The 18873-nt window shown below is 28.9% G+C and overlaps 1 protein-coding gene across 1 annotated transcript in view; it reads right to left on the reverse strand.

Annotated features, from left to right (window-relative positions):
- LOC106690643 (ribosomal protein S6 kinase alpha-5) overlaps nucleotides 1–18873 on the reverse strand; it is a 161883-nt gene that overhangs the window by 29819 nt on the left and 113191 nt on the right. Inside the window, exons 5-6 of the mRNA XM_014436147.2 lie at nucleotides 2621–2731; nucleotides 2430–2513 (exon numbers count right to left, since the gene is read on the reverse strand). Coding sequence (XP_014291633.1) covers nucleotides 2430–2513; nucleotides 2621–2731 — 195 coding nt within the window. The remainder of the gene's footprint in view (nucleotides 1–2429; nucleotides 2514–2620; nucleotides 2732–18873) is intronic.

Genomic DNA, 18873 nt, shown 5'->3' on the forward strand with positions numbered 1-18873 from the left:
TAATACTTATAACCATAATAAATTTATTAACATAATAATATTTATATCATAATAATAGTTATTACCATGATAATATTATTAACATAATAAGACTAATAGGACAAGTTTAATAAAATAGAACATTTTTTTTATATTTATATTAAATTCCATGTATGTTAATACATGACTTCTGTTAGTAACCAATAACTCACATTAAATTGTTAGTAAACAAATACGGATAAGAAATGGTTGATTATTTCGACTCTAACCCGAAGGTGAGAGCGAAGGTTAGACGGACCATCATCTAGGACATGGTCGAACTCTGTACCCGTGCTTCCACTAGGTCACTTCTCACTTATGTATTTCAACAAGGTTGTCATTAAGGTGAATTATTAACGCTGAGGAAAGAAACAATTTGTTCTAGTCCCTTCCTCCATAATTTTTAAAAATTATATATCTTTAAATCCTATGCAGAGTACATTGCTTTTTCAATTACCTACTAATTTTAACTATTTACAAGACAAACAATCCATTTTTTTTAACAAACAAATACAACTTGGATAGAAAGCAAATACAATAAATGAATTTCGAATCAAAACAAAAGATATACCCTTATTCAGTACGAGTATATTTATTTATCATAGCATTACTTTATAAACTATATTTTAAAATTAAACATCTTTATTAAAAAATATATTCACATTCCTTTTGATCAGGGTAAGTAAACACCTTCCACGGGGCTGTTAAATCTGGAAACTGCTTACAAAGTTCAACTCTTAACTTTAGAAATACTGCCGGGCACAAGAGAAAGAAATGTTCCTTTACAACATCATAAATTCTCTTCAGGTGTCATATATACGGGCATCTACACTCATAAAAGTGTCGTTTCGCGGTACTTGAAAATATTTTGACCGACTGACCGGTATATGGTGCGTCTTCCGAGTTTATTTCTCAATTTTATGAACATCATTAGTCACTAAGAGTTCAACAATAGAGTGTTTAAAAATAATTTGAAAGAAATATTTTAAAAAGGATTAAACCTATCAATAGACCCTTTGAAATTCTATTTATCGTCTTCTACTAACGGATATGCCTTAGCGAACCCTAAGGTTCGATACCGATGTATGTACGTAGATAATCGCTGTCTACATACATTAGTCCAATGATAAAAGCAAATCTACTAGATCAATTATCGCAATCCTCCCACCAACTCTTCGGTCAACCCCTCGGACGTAAATCCGCCGGTTCAGTATTTACAGATATTTAAGGATCTATTCGTTACAAAGCCCTACACCATTACACATCTCTCTACTTCGCCGCAATGAACCTGAATTATATTACCTGGGTACAGTTCGTGCAGTTCGAGGTTGTGAAATTTAAATTCTCCAATTAATACAAACTTAATTTTCAAAAAATCACTGTTTTTCCCTTAGTGTAAGAGGCCACGTTCCCCATCCATAGAGAATAGTAGATAAGAAATAAGTTTTGCAAATTTTAACTTTTACGTTTCTGGACAAAAAGAAAGAGCAAAATAATTTCCTTTCCTTTATTTTCTCCTCAATTTCGTTAGTAGACCCTAAATACGTAAACCTCTCTGCCTCATCAAATATATTATATTAAAGAAATCTTTAATATATTAATATGTAGATTAATCTCTAATCTTATATTAAAGAAAGCTTTGCTTATTGTTACATTATAACTATTAATCGCGATAAACAATAAATTATATCCATCTATAAAGCAATAATAATTACGCAACCGATCAATTCAAGGTTCAAGCTTGTGTCGGTAAAGACGGTGAAACCTAGGTGTAAAGAATCTCATAATGAATTCTTTCATAAAACGAATTATTTTATATCTCCTTCAACTAACCACAGATTTCATTTAAATAAAAATAAACCAGTAATTAAAGAATATAGGATTAATTTATAGTTTTGGAAAATAAGACTGTCAACATATTATGTTCTTTTCCGGGTATTATTTCGATTACGATGTGTTTATTATTTTTCATACATACATATTAATCAATATAATTATAATAACATATGCATATTATTTAATATTCATTTATACAAACATATTCATTAATATAATACATTCTATGTATTTTTTAATATAGAAGTCAAAGAATAAATGTATTAACCTCAATATAACAAATTTTTAGCCAATTTTTGGATACATAAAATACGTTAAATTCCGTCAAATTTTCATTTAGTGACATGTTATCGAAACACATTAAAGACCTGTAGGACGACTAAGTTTTAAGTAAATGAACAATAGGCAGAGCTATAAGCTGTAATCAATAACCTAACCTATTTTCATAATTCATAGCCATTAAATAGTAGAGACTATTGAACGCGTAGCTAATGAGTACATCAATTAATCAAGAGCTTAAGTTCATAGAATAATAAGAAGAAAAAAGTTAGGGAACAAAATATTATTCCACTTACGATATCATGACCCGTGCTTCCTCCACGTACGACTTCCGGTGCCATGTATTCAATGGTACCACAGAAGGAATACGCCCTCTGCTCCTAGAAACAGAACAATGTTCTAAACCTTCAAAGTATACGATAGTAATGACATTGAAACATGTCTTAAAATATTCTAAATTATAATTTAAAAAAAAAAATTTACTTACAGTTTCGTGTGGAAGAAATTCTTTGCTAAGGCCAAAATCTGTCAGAACAATATGTCCTTGAGCGTCCAGAAGGATATTTTCCAACTTGATATCGCGGTAAATTATCCCCAACTGAAAAATAAATTAAATATAATATTACAAACGATAATTGAACATATATTCAAATATTAATAATATTGATTTTTTCAACATAAGCATTGTTGTAATACCTTCAAAGGTATTGCATATTAATTTGTAAACAAAACTATGACAGGGTTGTGCCTGAGGTTATCGGTCGATAGACCTAGCTTTTCGAGCAACAAAGGGATTCCCAACGTGCTTGAGATTCTTGACAAATGACACAAACAATGAACAACGAAGCAGTTTTCCATTGCCCTTTTGAGTTTTATTGTTTGAATATAAAAATTAATATATGAATTGAATTTATTTATTAACGATCTACAGAAGAATTATAATTAAGGAAATTAAAGGATTTAGATTTTTTTTTTTACATTTATTCATAAATTTTTTTTGTTGAATATAGATTTCTTTTATCATTATTATTATCTATGTTATATATATTTTTTTTAATACATATTATAATTTATTTTTCTTATATATATATATGTAGTATTAATGAATACTATCAGATCTAAAATTACACTTAAGTGAGGGAGATTACATTATTATTAAGCAAGCATTTTTATCTGTCTAACAAAAGAATTAATAAAAAAAAAATAAACAGTAGAATTCGTTTTAAATTTTTAATTAGACTGTTACAATGCTTCTCTACACGCCTGTATCACTCAGTAACATTCATTAAATTTACTAAACGTATAATCATGTACAATTATTCTAATAAAGATAAAAAAAAAAAAATATCATCTTAAATGTGACATAACATAAAAACCAACAATAAAATAAAATTTATATAAGCTAAAATAAATAAGAAATAAATGGCGTCGATGGCCAGGGAAGTTATACATCATAAAACAAGAACGAACGAACTAACTGGTATTACATTAGTTAAAATATATTTTTTTTTAACTTAAAAAATAATTTTCTTCTTGCTTCCATGGCTTTTTTTTTTTTATTATCTCAGTGATCCCTCATTTGTCGTTATACTATCAGTTTCCTGAGCAAAAATGTTATAATTATTTTAATTAAAAACAATATTTCATTTTAGCATTATTATTTGAAATTAAAATAATTATAAATTAATAATGTTATATTTATATATTTTTTAATGAAATTACAAGATCCTCAGATTATTATATTAAGGAAACGGTGATTTTCTATAGCTAACATAAAAGAAAGTTCTAAAGCAACATTTTATCGTAGCCTTTCACTTCTACTTCTGCACTATTTATAGACCACCCATACTGATAATACTATCTAATCGTTTCTATAATATCTATTTAATCTCTTATAACATAAACTTTTAGAAAGATAAATATTTACAACAATAAAACTTGAAATAAGATATTTAATCGAAAAAGCAACAGATCAACATAATTAAATTTTAACGTAAGCATTATTATGCATATTTATTAACCTCACTGATTGTTATTAAAATTGTTATTATTATAAACCCGTACGACAAATGAACCCGACGGAACAAATGAAGTCAGGATTGGTTGGACCGAAGCAGCATTGCAGTGGATTAATAACAATTCACATCGGAGAACTGAGAAGTTAACCTTGTTCCCAAGATGTCCGTTACAATTGCCCCAACTTATCAGGCTACTCAGGCGAGGACTCAATCATAATTATTCATATAAGTCTAATAATATTAATACCTATATTACTAAACATTGTAAATATTTTGTTTTTTAAAAAATTAATTATTACTGTTGATGTTATACATCTGCAGTTTCCAAACCTTCTTCGTTACGACATCCTTCTTGAAAGAAGGAAAGAAAAAAGAAAGAATTCTTGAAAAAAGAATGAAATTTCGGTACAATTATCCTTCAAGATGATGAATATGTAGGAAAAAAACCGTGCAAAGTAAATTCTAGAATATATATTTGCTATTTTGATTTTAATGTTTTTTCTTTCCTTTTTTTTTTTTTGTAATATTTTGAGAAAGCAGAGGCTTGCGCCATCCATAGTCTTAGGCTTGAGTCAATCTAGGGTTTCGAAGCACGGACTTAGGGAACCGCTTAAGTAATATACAGTATAAAGCAATGTAAATTTTCTTACATTTAATGTTTTTTAAAAAAAATGTTTAAAATATACTTGAAAGTTAGTTTTTTTTTAATGTTGTTTTTCATTAAATTGAGTTTCTAAAAAATATATTGAATTTCTGAATCGTTCTCAAGAAAAACATGTGTAGCCTTAATATCTAATCAAAGTTGGTATTTCATTGTCAGGGGGAAATAGTTTAATTATTTGAATTTTAAGACTTTTTAAAAAAGATTGAAAAATGGAGGCTACTTTTTTTTTTTTTTTTTTCCCTGCATACCTTCCTACAATTTAAGTAATTGATAAATGTTTCAAAATTTAGAGAAAACGATAATACTAAGTTTTACTATAAATTTTAAATTTAACTAGTATTTCTTATTTTTAAGAACTACATCAGAATAATTTTTCAATGTACGTACCATATTATTTTAGTTTATAAATGAGGCGTTGGATTCTAAAACCAACCTAATTTATTTTATTAACTGTTTGGTGTACTAAATTATCAAGAGGTTATTTATAAATGGATTTTTTTTTCTCAAAACAGCTTATCAAAATGTGATTTAACAGTTATTGGAAAAAAACATTACCACATGTTAAGGTAGTCCAAAACAGATAAGTAAATACATTTTTTTTATTAGATACCAAACCATATTATTATGTAATATTGATGTATTGAAAATATCGAAACGAACATAAGGTGAGTAAAGAACAGATTTCATGACTAATTTCTAATCAACGGTTCCGATTGCACGTACAGAAAAAAACTTCTCTTTGGACATTAAATATATAGGACTGATTGAAAAAAGTTCAACTGGAAAGAGCAAAGACAAATAGATGGCGATGTGTTATTCATGAATGGAGAGGCTAGTGTAGAGATTGGAAGTGTTATTTAAACCTTGGAACCACCAGGGGAGGTTGGAGGACAGATGTGAGCCGCAGCTGTCGGGACACCTGTAGTTCAGGTATCCGAGTCCAGGGCGTGCTGTGTGGGTGTTTGTTTATCGCTACTGTCTATCTTATATTATCCAGCTCCGTTAATTACTGCGACAATAGGGGATCATGGCTGAGCTGGGGTATGTTCGCTACCACTGGTAATATAAATATACGAAGGGAAGAACTCTACGCAAGAGGCCCATTCAAAATTAAAATGATTACTAAGTCGTACAACCTTATCCTAATTCGCCGCAATACTATAACTTGAATTATATTTACCGGGTACAGTTCCCTCAATATAGCGTTGTGTCGCCTTCTAAATTTTCGGGTTAACTCAGCCTTTATTAGTCCGAATATTTTAAGAAATATTTTATCTTCAAAAATCTTACGGTGCTTAATTTAAAAATTAATAAAAAGTTTTAACTGACACAGTAATGAGTAAAAAAGGATCAAAATGAAATCAGTAAGTAGTAGACATAGACAGACTACTGACAACAAGTAATCTTTGTTTCAATCTGAGAGCCCTGACGAACCCTGCAAAGTGAAGCGAAACGTTGGTTAACAATAATTAGTTTTCTTTTACTATTTTGATACCTTTATCGACCGCCACCAGGACAATCTTCCTACAATCTACTTCATACGGTCAACTATCTTCTTCCGATAAAAAGGAAAGAACATACATTGCCTAATTACTAGATAAGACGATATATTAACTAACATAGTAATTAATAATGAACTGATAAATTAATAAAATTTAGGCACTAGTAAATATTACCCAATAGATTGATTTACAAAGGTGATAACAACTAAGGCAAAAAACTTACTGATAGAAATATCCTGTAAAAATAATGTAATAAAGATAATATTGTAAAGGTAATGGACGATGATATTTATATTGCATATTATGTAAAATTAAAAAAAAAAAATCTGTCTAGTGAAATTCAAAAATACTATAAACACAAAAAAAGTTACTTTTGAGATATACTACTCATTTAGTTTAAATTTGTGAAAAAGATTTATTATCAATGATTTTAATTTCTATTTCTTATAATGCAGTATATGTGTCCTATCAAACAAATTACTTATTTAAAATACAGTAATTTATGACTTCTTTCGTTATACTGCATTTTTAATATTATTATTTTTTTTACCTACAAACTCGTCATTTCTGACAAATCTGGGAAGGGTAGGTGTTATCCTATATGTAACTAGAATGGGACGGCCGAGTTTCCATTCCTTTGGGCCCCTAAGAAAATTTTTTTTTTCATTTCAAATAAAAATTAGTATATCCAATAAAAACAGAATTTAACTGCATTTGATGTTATCATCACTTTCCAAAATTGGATGTATTTACTTTTGCTACAAAAATTAAGCTAGAACACTTTAAAATTAAAACAACAAGAATCAAAAAAGGGAAATGTTCACGATATTAGCTAGAATTGTCTCCATATATATTGACTTAAAGTATGCATCGGCAAACACGTATGACGCACGTAAGCCACTAACAAATGGATAAAATAAGAAGTGCAAATTAATTACAATTAATCGACAAACATAAGATGAAGGCCAGCAGAAAGAAAAACAAGACACGACAAATAAAATTAAATCAGAAGAACTTTAAAATCTGTTTCAATCAACATACACTAATTTTTTTTGCTAATTGCATGAATAATAAAATTATAAAAATGTTGTAAGCAATCAGAAATATTTACTTTTTTTCTTTTTTAATTATTGAAAACTAATGTCGTACCTTACACTTGCTTTCCAATCATCTAGCTTATATATATAATAAAAAATTAGAAACATGCTAGTTCTTAATTTGTATATTTTTTCTTTGTTTCGGAAATATTGTGTTTTCCTCTTCGGCTTCTATAATTTAATATTTTTTACATAAGCAACTCTACAATAGGATACAATCATTTTTTATTAATAGAAAAAACAGTCAGATAATTAAATAACTAATTCATTGTGTTCAATTGTAGAATTTCTAATTCAATAATAAATTATAGAAGTTGAGTGGGGTCAAATAGCATCCCGAAAAAGAACAATTATATGAATTAATGAACTGTATGTTATTAATTTTTGACATTAAGGCAAAATATGAGATTTGACAAAAGAAAATGTGAACAAGAAACAGGTGTGAAGTTAACAATGTTGATAAAATAAAGAAATTCCATTTTTTTAGTTATTAATTTTTTTAGTTTCATCTGTACCGCAGATAAAATGGTTTGGTCATCGTTACCTTTATAAAGTTCTCCTTAAAGGGAGGGACACTTAACAAAAATACCTCTATTGTTCTTGAACTAAATAGTCTTTCTTTTTTTTTTTTTTTTATTACTGATCACTTTTGAAAACTAATTGATTGTTAATAAACAAAGCGATCTCTAAAATCAACATAAGAACAAAATCTCAATTCGTTTCATTTCCAACAATGGCCTGGTGGAAGTGAAAAACGATCCTGGAATCTTGGCGAAGGCACTTCACTTTGGCCAATGGGAAAGTAAATAGTCGAAAGTAAGAGAGGGGTGGCGGAGGGATGGAGGGAGGGGAATCGAAAGTTAGGAGAAGATGTGAACTCCAAGGGAGATGGTAATTCCCCCGGATAACCGGTCTTTGAATCCTTAATAAACTAATGAATATATAAGGAAATAATGGCCAAGTTCTCGGACAGTTCCGTTCTTAGTTGCAACTTGAAGTTACGTTAAGAGCTAACTTTGAGTATCTGATATGGTTCTGTTACGGGCTGTCTTGAGAGCGTGTTAGAGCTTACTTGGAAATAAGGGTGCCAATTACACTATAGTACAGCCCTCTTCAGATGAAAGATTAATTCAGTTTATGATTCTGTTAACAAGAACCTCTACTTTCTCAAGTAGTGTAATATATAATGCTAGAAAATAGTAGAGATCATTATTTATCTAATTAAAATGTTTACACGATAATTTTATTAATGAATAAAAACTTCATTAAAAAGTTGCAACCAACTAAAATTGCTTGTTAATTTACAATTTTTTCCGTAATTCATGTCGCATCTTAAATTAGAATTTTCAAAACTATTATTATTCGTACTGTTCAATACGGATATAAAACGTGGCATCTTATATTAAAGGAGGAACAGCGTCTTAAGGTTTTTGAAAACAAAGTATTACGCGAAATATTCAGACCGAAGAAGGAGTAGTAAATAGAAAAATTTAGAAGCCTACACAACGCCAAATCGCATTCAGTAATTATAATTCATGTGTAGCATTGCGGCGAATTAGGGGAACGTGTAAATTAGTAAGTATCAAAAGAGAACGGATTCCTAAAACATTAATTAATACTCCTCTGATGGGTAAACATCCCAAGGATTTTCCGGAACATAGATAGGAGTATTGCGTCAAGACTTAGATAAACAGAAGAGAACACTGGTACACGTACTTGTTTTTAACGAAAACTTTCGCAAGGACCAGTGTCCTTTCTTGCCTTTCGGAACCAGAAATCCCAGTTCAGCCAAATCATGGTCTCATGGTCTGGAATTCCTTCAGTTCATTAAGATCTAGAAAAGGCTTATTGGGAAGGCAGACAGTTAACAAGCGGTAGCAGGCCAACAGAGCGTGGTAACAGTTGGAAGAAACTCGCGCGTACGGTCGTACCTCGCGTGTCAGGGCTGGTTTCACCCTGCCCAGTTCGGTCACAATATTTTGGCTAGTTTTTCCTCCTTTTCTATGTTCGGAAGGCGTGAAGGAGGTCATGGGTCGGAAATGAGTACGTCTCCAACATTTTCTCCTTAACCAATTACTAAATGCACATTATATATATGATGTTAATTTATAAGCAAATAACTCATTTCTAGGAGAGAAAAATAATAGTGGCACTTCTACTCTCTAGCCTACAACGACTTCTCACAAATACTAATGTTAATGAACAAACATTCAAAAATGTTGAAATTAATTAAAAATACATTAACTTTGAATCTTGCTGTAAGTTGTACCAAAAACTTGAACTTATTTCTGCGCCTTGAGATCTTTGTAATACTCCAGTCGTTTGATATTTCTTCTAGCCAAATGTGCAATACAATACTTTCTAAAAACTTCAAAAAAGTCACCATTCTCTCACAAATTACTATAGGAAGCAAAAATGTTTTCGAATAGTAAAAATCATGCAAATCAGAATTTCGATTTTCGCTAATATTGTTTACTATTCGAAGCTAACGTGTTGCTTAACATATGTATGTTCCATTAGAATATACTAGTTAGATTTCTTTTTCAGTTCTATCAATCAAAAATATATTGCAACATTACGTATACCGGATGCTTGCGGTCGTATAAGGTATTTATATGCAATAGCTAATTACTTCTCTCTCAGGCAAACAGGTATCCGTTTTGAAAACTGCTTCGTCTTAGAATATGTTCTGATGTTTGAGGAGGTGGTGGAGGCAGGTGAAGAATTAAGAATAGACAGAGAAAGGGACCTTTTTTAAATCCGGACGATTCCATTGTAAGAGAAAACACCTTGAGGCCCAGGTAGCTAGAGGCACGTGGGCACAGGTAGTCACCTAGAGCCACTTACCTGATGCCGTTCTCTTCAAAATATTTTACGAGCAAAAGGTTTCTTTGAACTTATCAATAACTAAAGCATTCTTTGAACTTGACAGTAGTTGATGCTTTCTTTGAACTAAGTATAGTTAAACAATTCTAGGAACTTAGTAACAATACTCAATGCCGTAATATATAGTTTCTACTTTACACTATGGTAAGGATGCAATACTTGGTCCTTTTAAAATAAGAGTCAAGAAAAAATAATAATTTCCGAATTATTGTTAAGATGTTCACTCAATGTTAAAAAAATAAATAAATAAAAAATAATCATAAATTTAAATGTGCACAAAACAAGATAGGTATATTAATCTAATTGAAGGTTGTATGAAGGAAATGTGAGCAAAGTAATACTGGTCAGACAATTACGGAAATAATTTGCCATTAAAACGCTGGAACACTTTAAAATAGACATGGTTCTTTCACGAAAACACTTGTTTTTCCGCGTAGTTTAAAGGGACTATCGTTAAAAGTAGAGCGGACATACGTGATTCGGAGAGTGATTCACTCCGTTTCCCAACATATTGCGCCAGGAGGAAAAAATTCTATGTGTAGGAGCGGAAAGATTCCTTTCTTCATCACTCTACTTTTATGTTATATTTTTAACTTGGTCTAAACTTATTCTAATCACTATTTCACATAAATTAGTAAAAATATATGTAATTCACAATGGGGTATAGATAGTTGACCGTAGATTAATAATTGGATTAGATGGTCGGAGGGTGCGGGCAGCAAGTAAAAAAAACACAAAGAAACTAAAATTATTTATTCATGCCGACGTTTCGACCTGAGTTTCAGGTGTTCATCAGGGTAGAGATACGGGCAAAACTGGGATTTAGTCAGTATCTCTGCAACAAGCTCCCTGATGAAGCTGATCTGAAACTTGTCGGCGTGAATAAATAATTTTCGTTTATTTGTATTGTTTTTTTTTTTTTTGCAGATCTTACCCCCGTAAGACCCTCGGTAAATACACCTATAACAAATCTGATAAATAACATAGAAGTAAGAAATCTTTCCACTAATCAACTGTGAAAATAGGGAATTTTTCTCTCCTCCTGAAGGCGTAATCTGTAGGGAAACAGAGTGAATAATTCTCGTAATAAGCGACGTAAGTCTGCTTTACATTTAATGAGCTATGAAAATTTTCAACGGCATATAAAATTCTCGAAAAGTATGGCATATATACTATATACCTTGTATTACTTTTCCCGCAATTTTAGAATGATTTCTGTTCGTTAAAGTGGCATTAAATTTAATTTATTAGATGATTGTATTCTTTTTTTTTTTTAAGTTATAACAGATTTTTACTCATGATTTCTAAACAGAGACACAGTAAATTAATAACTAATAGCATGTTATAAAGTTGTCAAATCAAATATGTTATTCAAAAACATTTATTCGAATCAAAAATAAAATTGACTAACATAATTGTGTGTTTTATATACAATTTCGGTTTTATATGGATAAATATTTTCAAATATACATCTGTATTCCTGAGACTTGTTATGCACGGCACACATGATATTGAACTCAAAACTCTGGCTTGCGTTGAAGTACCGGAAGCGAGGTTCTCTATAGCGGATGTCATTAGGACGAGGCACTACACTCTGTTAATAATAATTAGCGGAGAAGTTCTTGGGCTACAATCGTAAAAAATATTAACATTTAAAATAAATTCGTTTTCATGAATAAATCTTAATTATTTAATTGTAAGTGATACTATTAAAATATAATGTAATAGCCAATAGGAAAGATACTTAAATCTGACAAAATTAAGAATATTTAAAAATACATAGGATGACATAAACATATATATATATAAAGTAATATACAATATAAAAGTAATTCAAAAATATAATATAAAGTATTTTTTATTTTAACATGGGGTGGAGGTTTGGAGAATCTGCATTCAAAAAACTTCTTACGTTTTAAGAGAAATTGAAAAAGTAATACATTTATACATATGTTTTTCTTGTTCAAGACTGGTTGTGGTTGTTAATCTGGTCATTGTTAACGACAGTATTAATTTTAATACTACAGCCTCACATTAATCATTAAAATAATTGCTGTCGATTCTGCCCAGGTATGGTATAATAGATTACTTGATATATTATAGTTATCATACATGATGTGAGGGTGTGAAATTAAAATTAAGATAGTTAGTTCTTGATAATGACCAGGTTGGTCGAAACATTGGATATTTATAATGTATTAATAAATTATTTTATGATAATTGATAATACATTTATTACTATTACTAAATTCATAAATTTGATAGTTTTTTTTTAGAATTAAAAACAAGTTTGGCAAATTAAAAACTAGTTTATATTTTCTCCCCTAAAGAAACTAACGCTCACTGCAGGCTGTCAGATATACATTAATCATACCAGCCAATGGAATCGATGAATCCCTAAAAGTGGCGCCTTGCAAAACCGACTTCAATTTAATATAATATACGCCATCGTTGTTTGTCGAGTCTTTTGTTAACTGGAATCTTTTTTTTTTTACTTCGTTCATTAATTTTCAGAAATTGTAACAAACCCAGTTAAAATATACTGTTGAAAAAAGGGGAAGATATCCTAAAATTTTCTTTTCATTACATGACGATAAAAATATTAAACGCTATCAAAATAGAGATTACTTTGCTTTGATATAACAGTTTTTAAAATTCAAAATGTTAGAGAGATTGTGATAAGACACGCGACGGCTACCGGAAGCGACGATTGGACGAAGCGAGATATTCGCCATCATAGGCAGATAGGCGCTGTTTTCGCCAGTGAGCGGTTGCTCTTCAGATAAAACTTTTCCATTTTTCCGTGTTGAAAATAAAATTTGATAAAAAAAAAAAGGAAAAAAAACAAGAACAATGCCGTCATTTTGAAGAATCGTTTAGTATAGATTCAAAACCTTCTCAAGTTATATTACGCTGAGACAGTTGATTTCCGCGTTGCCCATTCGACTGAGGTGAATCCAAAAGTATTTATAACTTCGAAGCCTCCCGAGCAGGTATATATAAACCTGTCCTTCTTATTTTGTGTAAAAATAGACCGGACTCAAAGTCATGCGAATTTTTATGTCGTTATATTGTTAAAATCCGGGATTCATAGAGATAATAATTCAAAGATTAGCGATTCATTATCAATGAAAGGAACAACAAATACAAAAATAAGAGTTATAACTCAAGAATTAATTAGTAATGAATCAGTATAATGATGCATATGTACAGCAATGAAGAATGGAAAAAACTAATAAATAATCTGAGAATTTTACCATCAAAGGTTAATATATTTACTTCAGAAAAGTAAAGAATTTTTTGAAAAATTAAACTCAGCAATTTTAGTTTAGATAATAAATTCAAACTTATTAAATAATTAACAGGTTTACTTAAATCAAAAACTTATTCACCTTACTTCAAAATATAAATTTCTCTTGTCTAATAGGAGTAATAAATGAGCACTTTTAATAAAAATTAATCTAACATGTATATATAATAATTTTATTTAATAGCTAAGTTATGATTAATCGAACAAAAAATGTTAAATTTATACGGTTTGGTAAATGTAATTAGATTCATTTTAATTTTTTTAGAAATGAGTTATTTTATTCTCATGAGATTAATCATATATCATTAATAATGTTTTACTTTATTGTTATTTGTATATTTATGTATTGATCTTATATAATTGAAAGACATGATGATCTGGATGAATCAGGAATCGAATAAATAAGTCGATCTATATGTCTCATGCTCTCTAGTAATTCACACTAAATCATCACAGTTTATTAGGAGTCCGTAGATTCTCAATTAAGGAGGAGAGTCCAAGAAGTGTTTTGCGGGGACTAATGATTTTGTATATTGTTTTTGGTTATGGCATTGTGTTGCTTGATTTTTATTTATTTATAAAAAAAAAATTAGTTTCATTACTTTATAACAATATAAAAAGAGAACAGTAAATAAATAAGTGATTATGGTCTTCACAAGGTAAGGAGTATGTGTTGAACACAGTTAAAAAATAAGAATTTTTTTTTTTTAAATCGAAGAAGATATAGGTTAACTTGAATGATACAGGAGTTGTATTATACTTTTGACAATTGAAAAAGAACCTAACTAAGGATTGAAACCGGATATACAATATTTATATTATATAATTTTTACGATTTTATATATTTAAATTTTACAGTATTTGTATTTTAACATTAATTTATGCAATAGTTTGTTTTATTTAAAACAAAAATAGGTTTTTACCAGAAAAAAATGAGGTTTGGAATTTTGATTACTCTTAATAAAAATAAAAAATAGAAATAAGTTAAAAATAGTCATTCGAGGAATAGTCCAAATGAAACGTTTCAGCATAAGGAGTGAATTGCTGGGAGTCGGTTCAGTTAAAAGAATCGATCTTCCCATCTCTTTCTGGTTGCGGTCAGAATGGGACTCAATGCTGTAAAAAAACTATTTACTGAAAACCAACGGTTCGACCTACATTGCAGGTCTTCATCAAGGCTTGCCTCTGAATGGGGGCTGGGAACCATAATATACAATACAAAAACAAAAACTTTATTTTATAATATTGTTTGATATGTTTATTTGTTTGAGCCTCTTCAGGTTATTTGTATACCTTTTAAAATATTTTACGGTTTAATTATGCCAATATTTGTTGTAATTTATAATTTATTTAAAAAAAAAAAATATGACATTATTAGATAAAGAAACTATCTCTTTCTAGATATTTTGAGCAACGCTTTTATGTCATTTTTCCTATTTTTGAAAATACCTTTTGCATTAAACGTAACAATACTTTTTTTGATGTTTTTTTTTTTTTTTTTTGTTCTTTTTTCTTTTCTTCCTTCTGCAATTTAGGGAAAATGAAATTGACTATGAGAAAATAATAATTTTAACAATATAAACAAAATTTATCTTTAAAACAATTTTGATCCTTTTTCTCTCAACTTTATTCTTTTTAAACTTCCGACGTTTCGACCACTTAGGTCATTTTCAAGGATTCCTACAAATAGCTCTTTTTAATTACTTTTATAACAATTTTCTTCACAAAATTTATATTTTTCGTTTAATATTATTAGATTATAGTTTTTGTTATATTGTTGCATAGCCGGGAACAAGATACAATTTTCAAAAATAGTTGAACGAAATTCAAACTATGTTTAGCATTAGTTAAACATAAGCGTTTACTGTAAACTACGAGCCGCTAAGTTTAGAAGCTGCTGATAAATTAATATTCAACCAGTGTCTAATTTTAGCACGTGCAATGGTAGGCCTTGAGCAGACTGGCGACCGCGCTATCTACTAGGGCAAGGACGTATAACTTCTTCGCAAAAATACATCTATTTACTATTTATCGCTATTACATAATACGACTATGTAATAAATGGTATAACAATATAATATGTAATTTATTGGGATAGCAGGTGTAATTACAATATTAAAATAACATCTAAACAAAATTAAAATAAATTAAAAGTATTTTTTTTATTATTTACAAGAAAATAATTTATTGATTAATTAAACTTATAAATGATATTAATAATATACCATTTCAATGAATTTCCAAAAAATTCTTCCTTATTTCATCAGTTCCCTTTGCATTAGTTAGGAAAAAGTATTGATTTATTGTTTTTATAATTTAAATAAAAATATATCCACTTTTGGAAAAAAACATTTTAAGGGTCATTTGATGTAAAGCAGTTATATTCTGTTTGAAAAGGTTGGTTTTTAATAAAAATCCTACAGCCATTTGTAAAAAAATAAAATTCTAAGTAAAGCACATAACCTTCAAACGTAAAGTCAATAAAAATATTTTTTAAAATGAAAATTAGATGTATTAACATTTGATAAAATGCTTCTCAAATGTTCAAAAACTGATAATGAAAGCAAACACAATTTTTTAAAGATAAGCTTTCTATTATTTGTACGATTAATTTAAACAAGAGACCAATGTAAAGTCAGATTATTAAGAATTATCCAATCCTATAATCCTTGTTATATGGAAGTCAAGTATATTAAATAAAAAAATTTATTAGGTTTAATAAAAATCGAGGCGGCTGCAAAAATTCTTTTGCCTTAGATTTTTACAATCCTTGACATCCACTTAATTGCTTACTAAGCTATGAAGCTTTAACACAATAGTTGTTTGATATTAAGTAGCAATTTCTAAAAATACCGTAATACAACTTTAGAATTAATTTTGAATACAATAATCGCAGCAATGGTGTGTTCAATACTGACGTTCAATCTCCGATATATTTCTGAAACATTATTTTCGAACTAGATGATATCAGCTAATATGATACATATAATGTATACTTAAATAAAATAATTCAAAATTAAACTAGATTATAATTATAAATCCTATACAGGCCCATTCCCACAATTAATATATATTACATTTTTTTTACATCAATTAATTTTAGGGTTGTGATTTTTTTTTATTTATTAATTTTTCTTTTTTTTTGCGAGGGAAGTTTCAGCGTAATATCAAATGACAGAAATTATTGTTATAAGTTGCTTACTACTTATAGTTTTGACAGCTGGTTTATTAAAAAGTTCTGTACATCACTTTTATGAAATAAATGTATTAACGTGCAATTAAATTACATTATTATTTAAATAATTATAAAATTTTCAAGCAATCTTTAATTTTAAAGTATTACTGGAGTATTCGTAGAAAAGTTTCTTCGATCCGATTTCTGCTTAAAATTTCACAGATGTGATATTAATAGCATAAGGGAAATTTCAAAATAACTTGTAAGAATTCGTGGAGAAAATTAATGCAGGGCTATTGAGTATATGAGACTGAGACGGAAAATCCTAGATGGCGCCTCCGTGCGACCTATTTCGGGAAATATGGAGGCAGCTTTCACTAGAGCTCCTTGTTCCCTCTGAAAACAATTTTATGCTTTTCATCTTTCCGCTATTGCATGTCAAATTCCTTCTCTGCATTTGAGCTTTATTCTCTAAGGAGAGAGAGTAATTGGAGTTTTTTTTTTTCCTTTTTACTCTTATGTCGGTAGATTTATTACAAGATACAATATTTAGTACTTATACTAAAATTTAAAATAAAAAAAAAAAAAACATATACTGAATGTATTCGAATTACTAGGATAAAACAAATTTAAATACTTGTCACAAATTAAAAGATCTTTAAAATATTATTCCATTAATTAATTTTAATGAAAAAATCTTCTCTCCATTCTGCACTTTTCATGCATAAATAAGTATAAATAGAAAAGTAGCTTAAATAAAAAGTGTCTGCCAAATACATTGGATCAGCATAGCTTCCACAACGATTCTACTATTTGTTTTTGTCTTGTATAGCCTTTCTTTCTTAACAATTTTTTTATTTTCTTTTTTCTCTATAATTCTATTTGGTAAGAAATTACATTTTAAGGTTAATGGTTTGTCCTTTGTTGAAATACATAGGTACCAGGAAATTAGGTTTTCACTTTATAATTTAACTAAAATAAATAAAAGATGGAGTAGCACAAAATTTAGCTCCATTAGAATTTGGAAGAATATAAAAAAAAAAAGTTTCAATAGATCACGAAAAACCTTTTATTTTTCAACTATATCATCAAAGTTATGGAATAGAAAATATTTACAAATAACATTCTATTGGGAAAAAAATCATCTTTTTTTTGCTTTGTACTTTTACAAAAATAAATATAAACGAAAATACTCAGTGCCAATAAATCAAGATATACCAACATGATTATTTTTCGGTTTTATGTATTGTAGTATAGATTTCAATTATCAAGAACAAAAATAATAATCAAGAATATAAGATATTACTCTATAATGTATGACATTTAAATGGCACAGTTATGGAACGGTATAGAGCCATAGATCATGACTACATTACATAACTCTCGTATACCAAGCTAAATCGATCAGCGAAGTAGGCTTCAAGATCCTATGCAGTCCCTTGGATTATTCTGCAGTTCACTTCGACATTTTGATACAAAGCCTGTTTTATTTTAGAAAATTTAGAAATTTTTAATTATTCTTCACAGTCTAATTATTTCGAATGATATAACATTGCAAATTATTTAAAGAAATAAACTTCCTCTTGAAACCTTTGTTAATGTCATAGCCTTATCGGATTTCAGTTCCGAAAAATGAAACAATAGCTTTTAAAAAGAATAATTGTTGAAACTACTCAAGGACTGAGAACGGTAGAAGAGCGAACGCTACAAACAAGAATTGTAAACATTTGCTGCTAACTAATCAAATATAACGGATTATTTCTGTATATTTTGCTAACATTTCTTTTCCCTTGCCACAACAAGTAAAGGATCTTTCATTGTAAAACGTTTTTGCGAATCCTTATTGTTGATTCTGAACGTCCCAATTCGTGATAAAAGGATTAAACTATACTCTATTCCTTAAGGATAATTTGACTTTTTTATGTACAAATGTTTACCTTAATTATAAACGGAATGCAAATATTTGTATTTAGTGGTTAATGAGACATTTAATATTTAGCTTGCTCACTCCTAAAGGTTTCTTATATGAATTCAATCATATCATACATACGTTAAAAAGATTAAAAAATATGAATATACAATAGAATG

This window comes from Halyomorpha halys, unplaced genomic scaffold (genome assembly GCF_000696795.3).
Source record: "Halyomorpha halys isolate HHAL.00 unplaced genomic scaffold, Hhal_1.1 Scaffold1791.1, whole genome shotgun sequence".
Classification (NCBI taxonomy): Eukaryota; Metazoa; Arthropoda; class Insecta; order Hemiptera; family Pentatomidae; genus Halyomorpha; species Halyomorpha halys.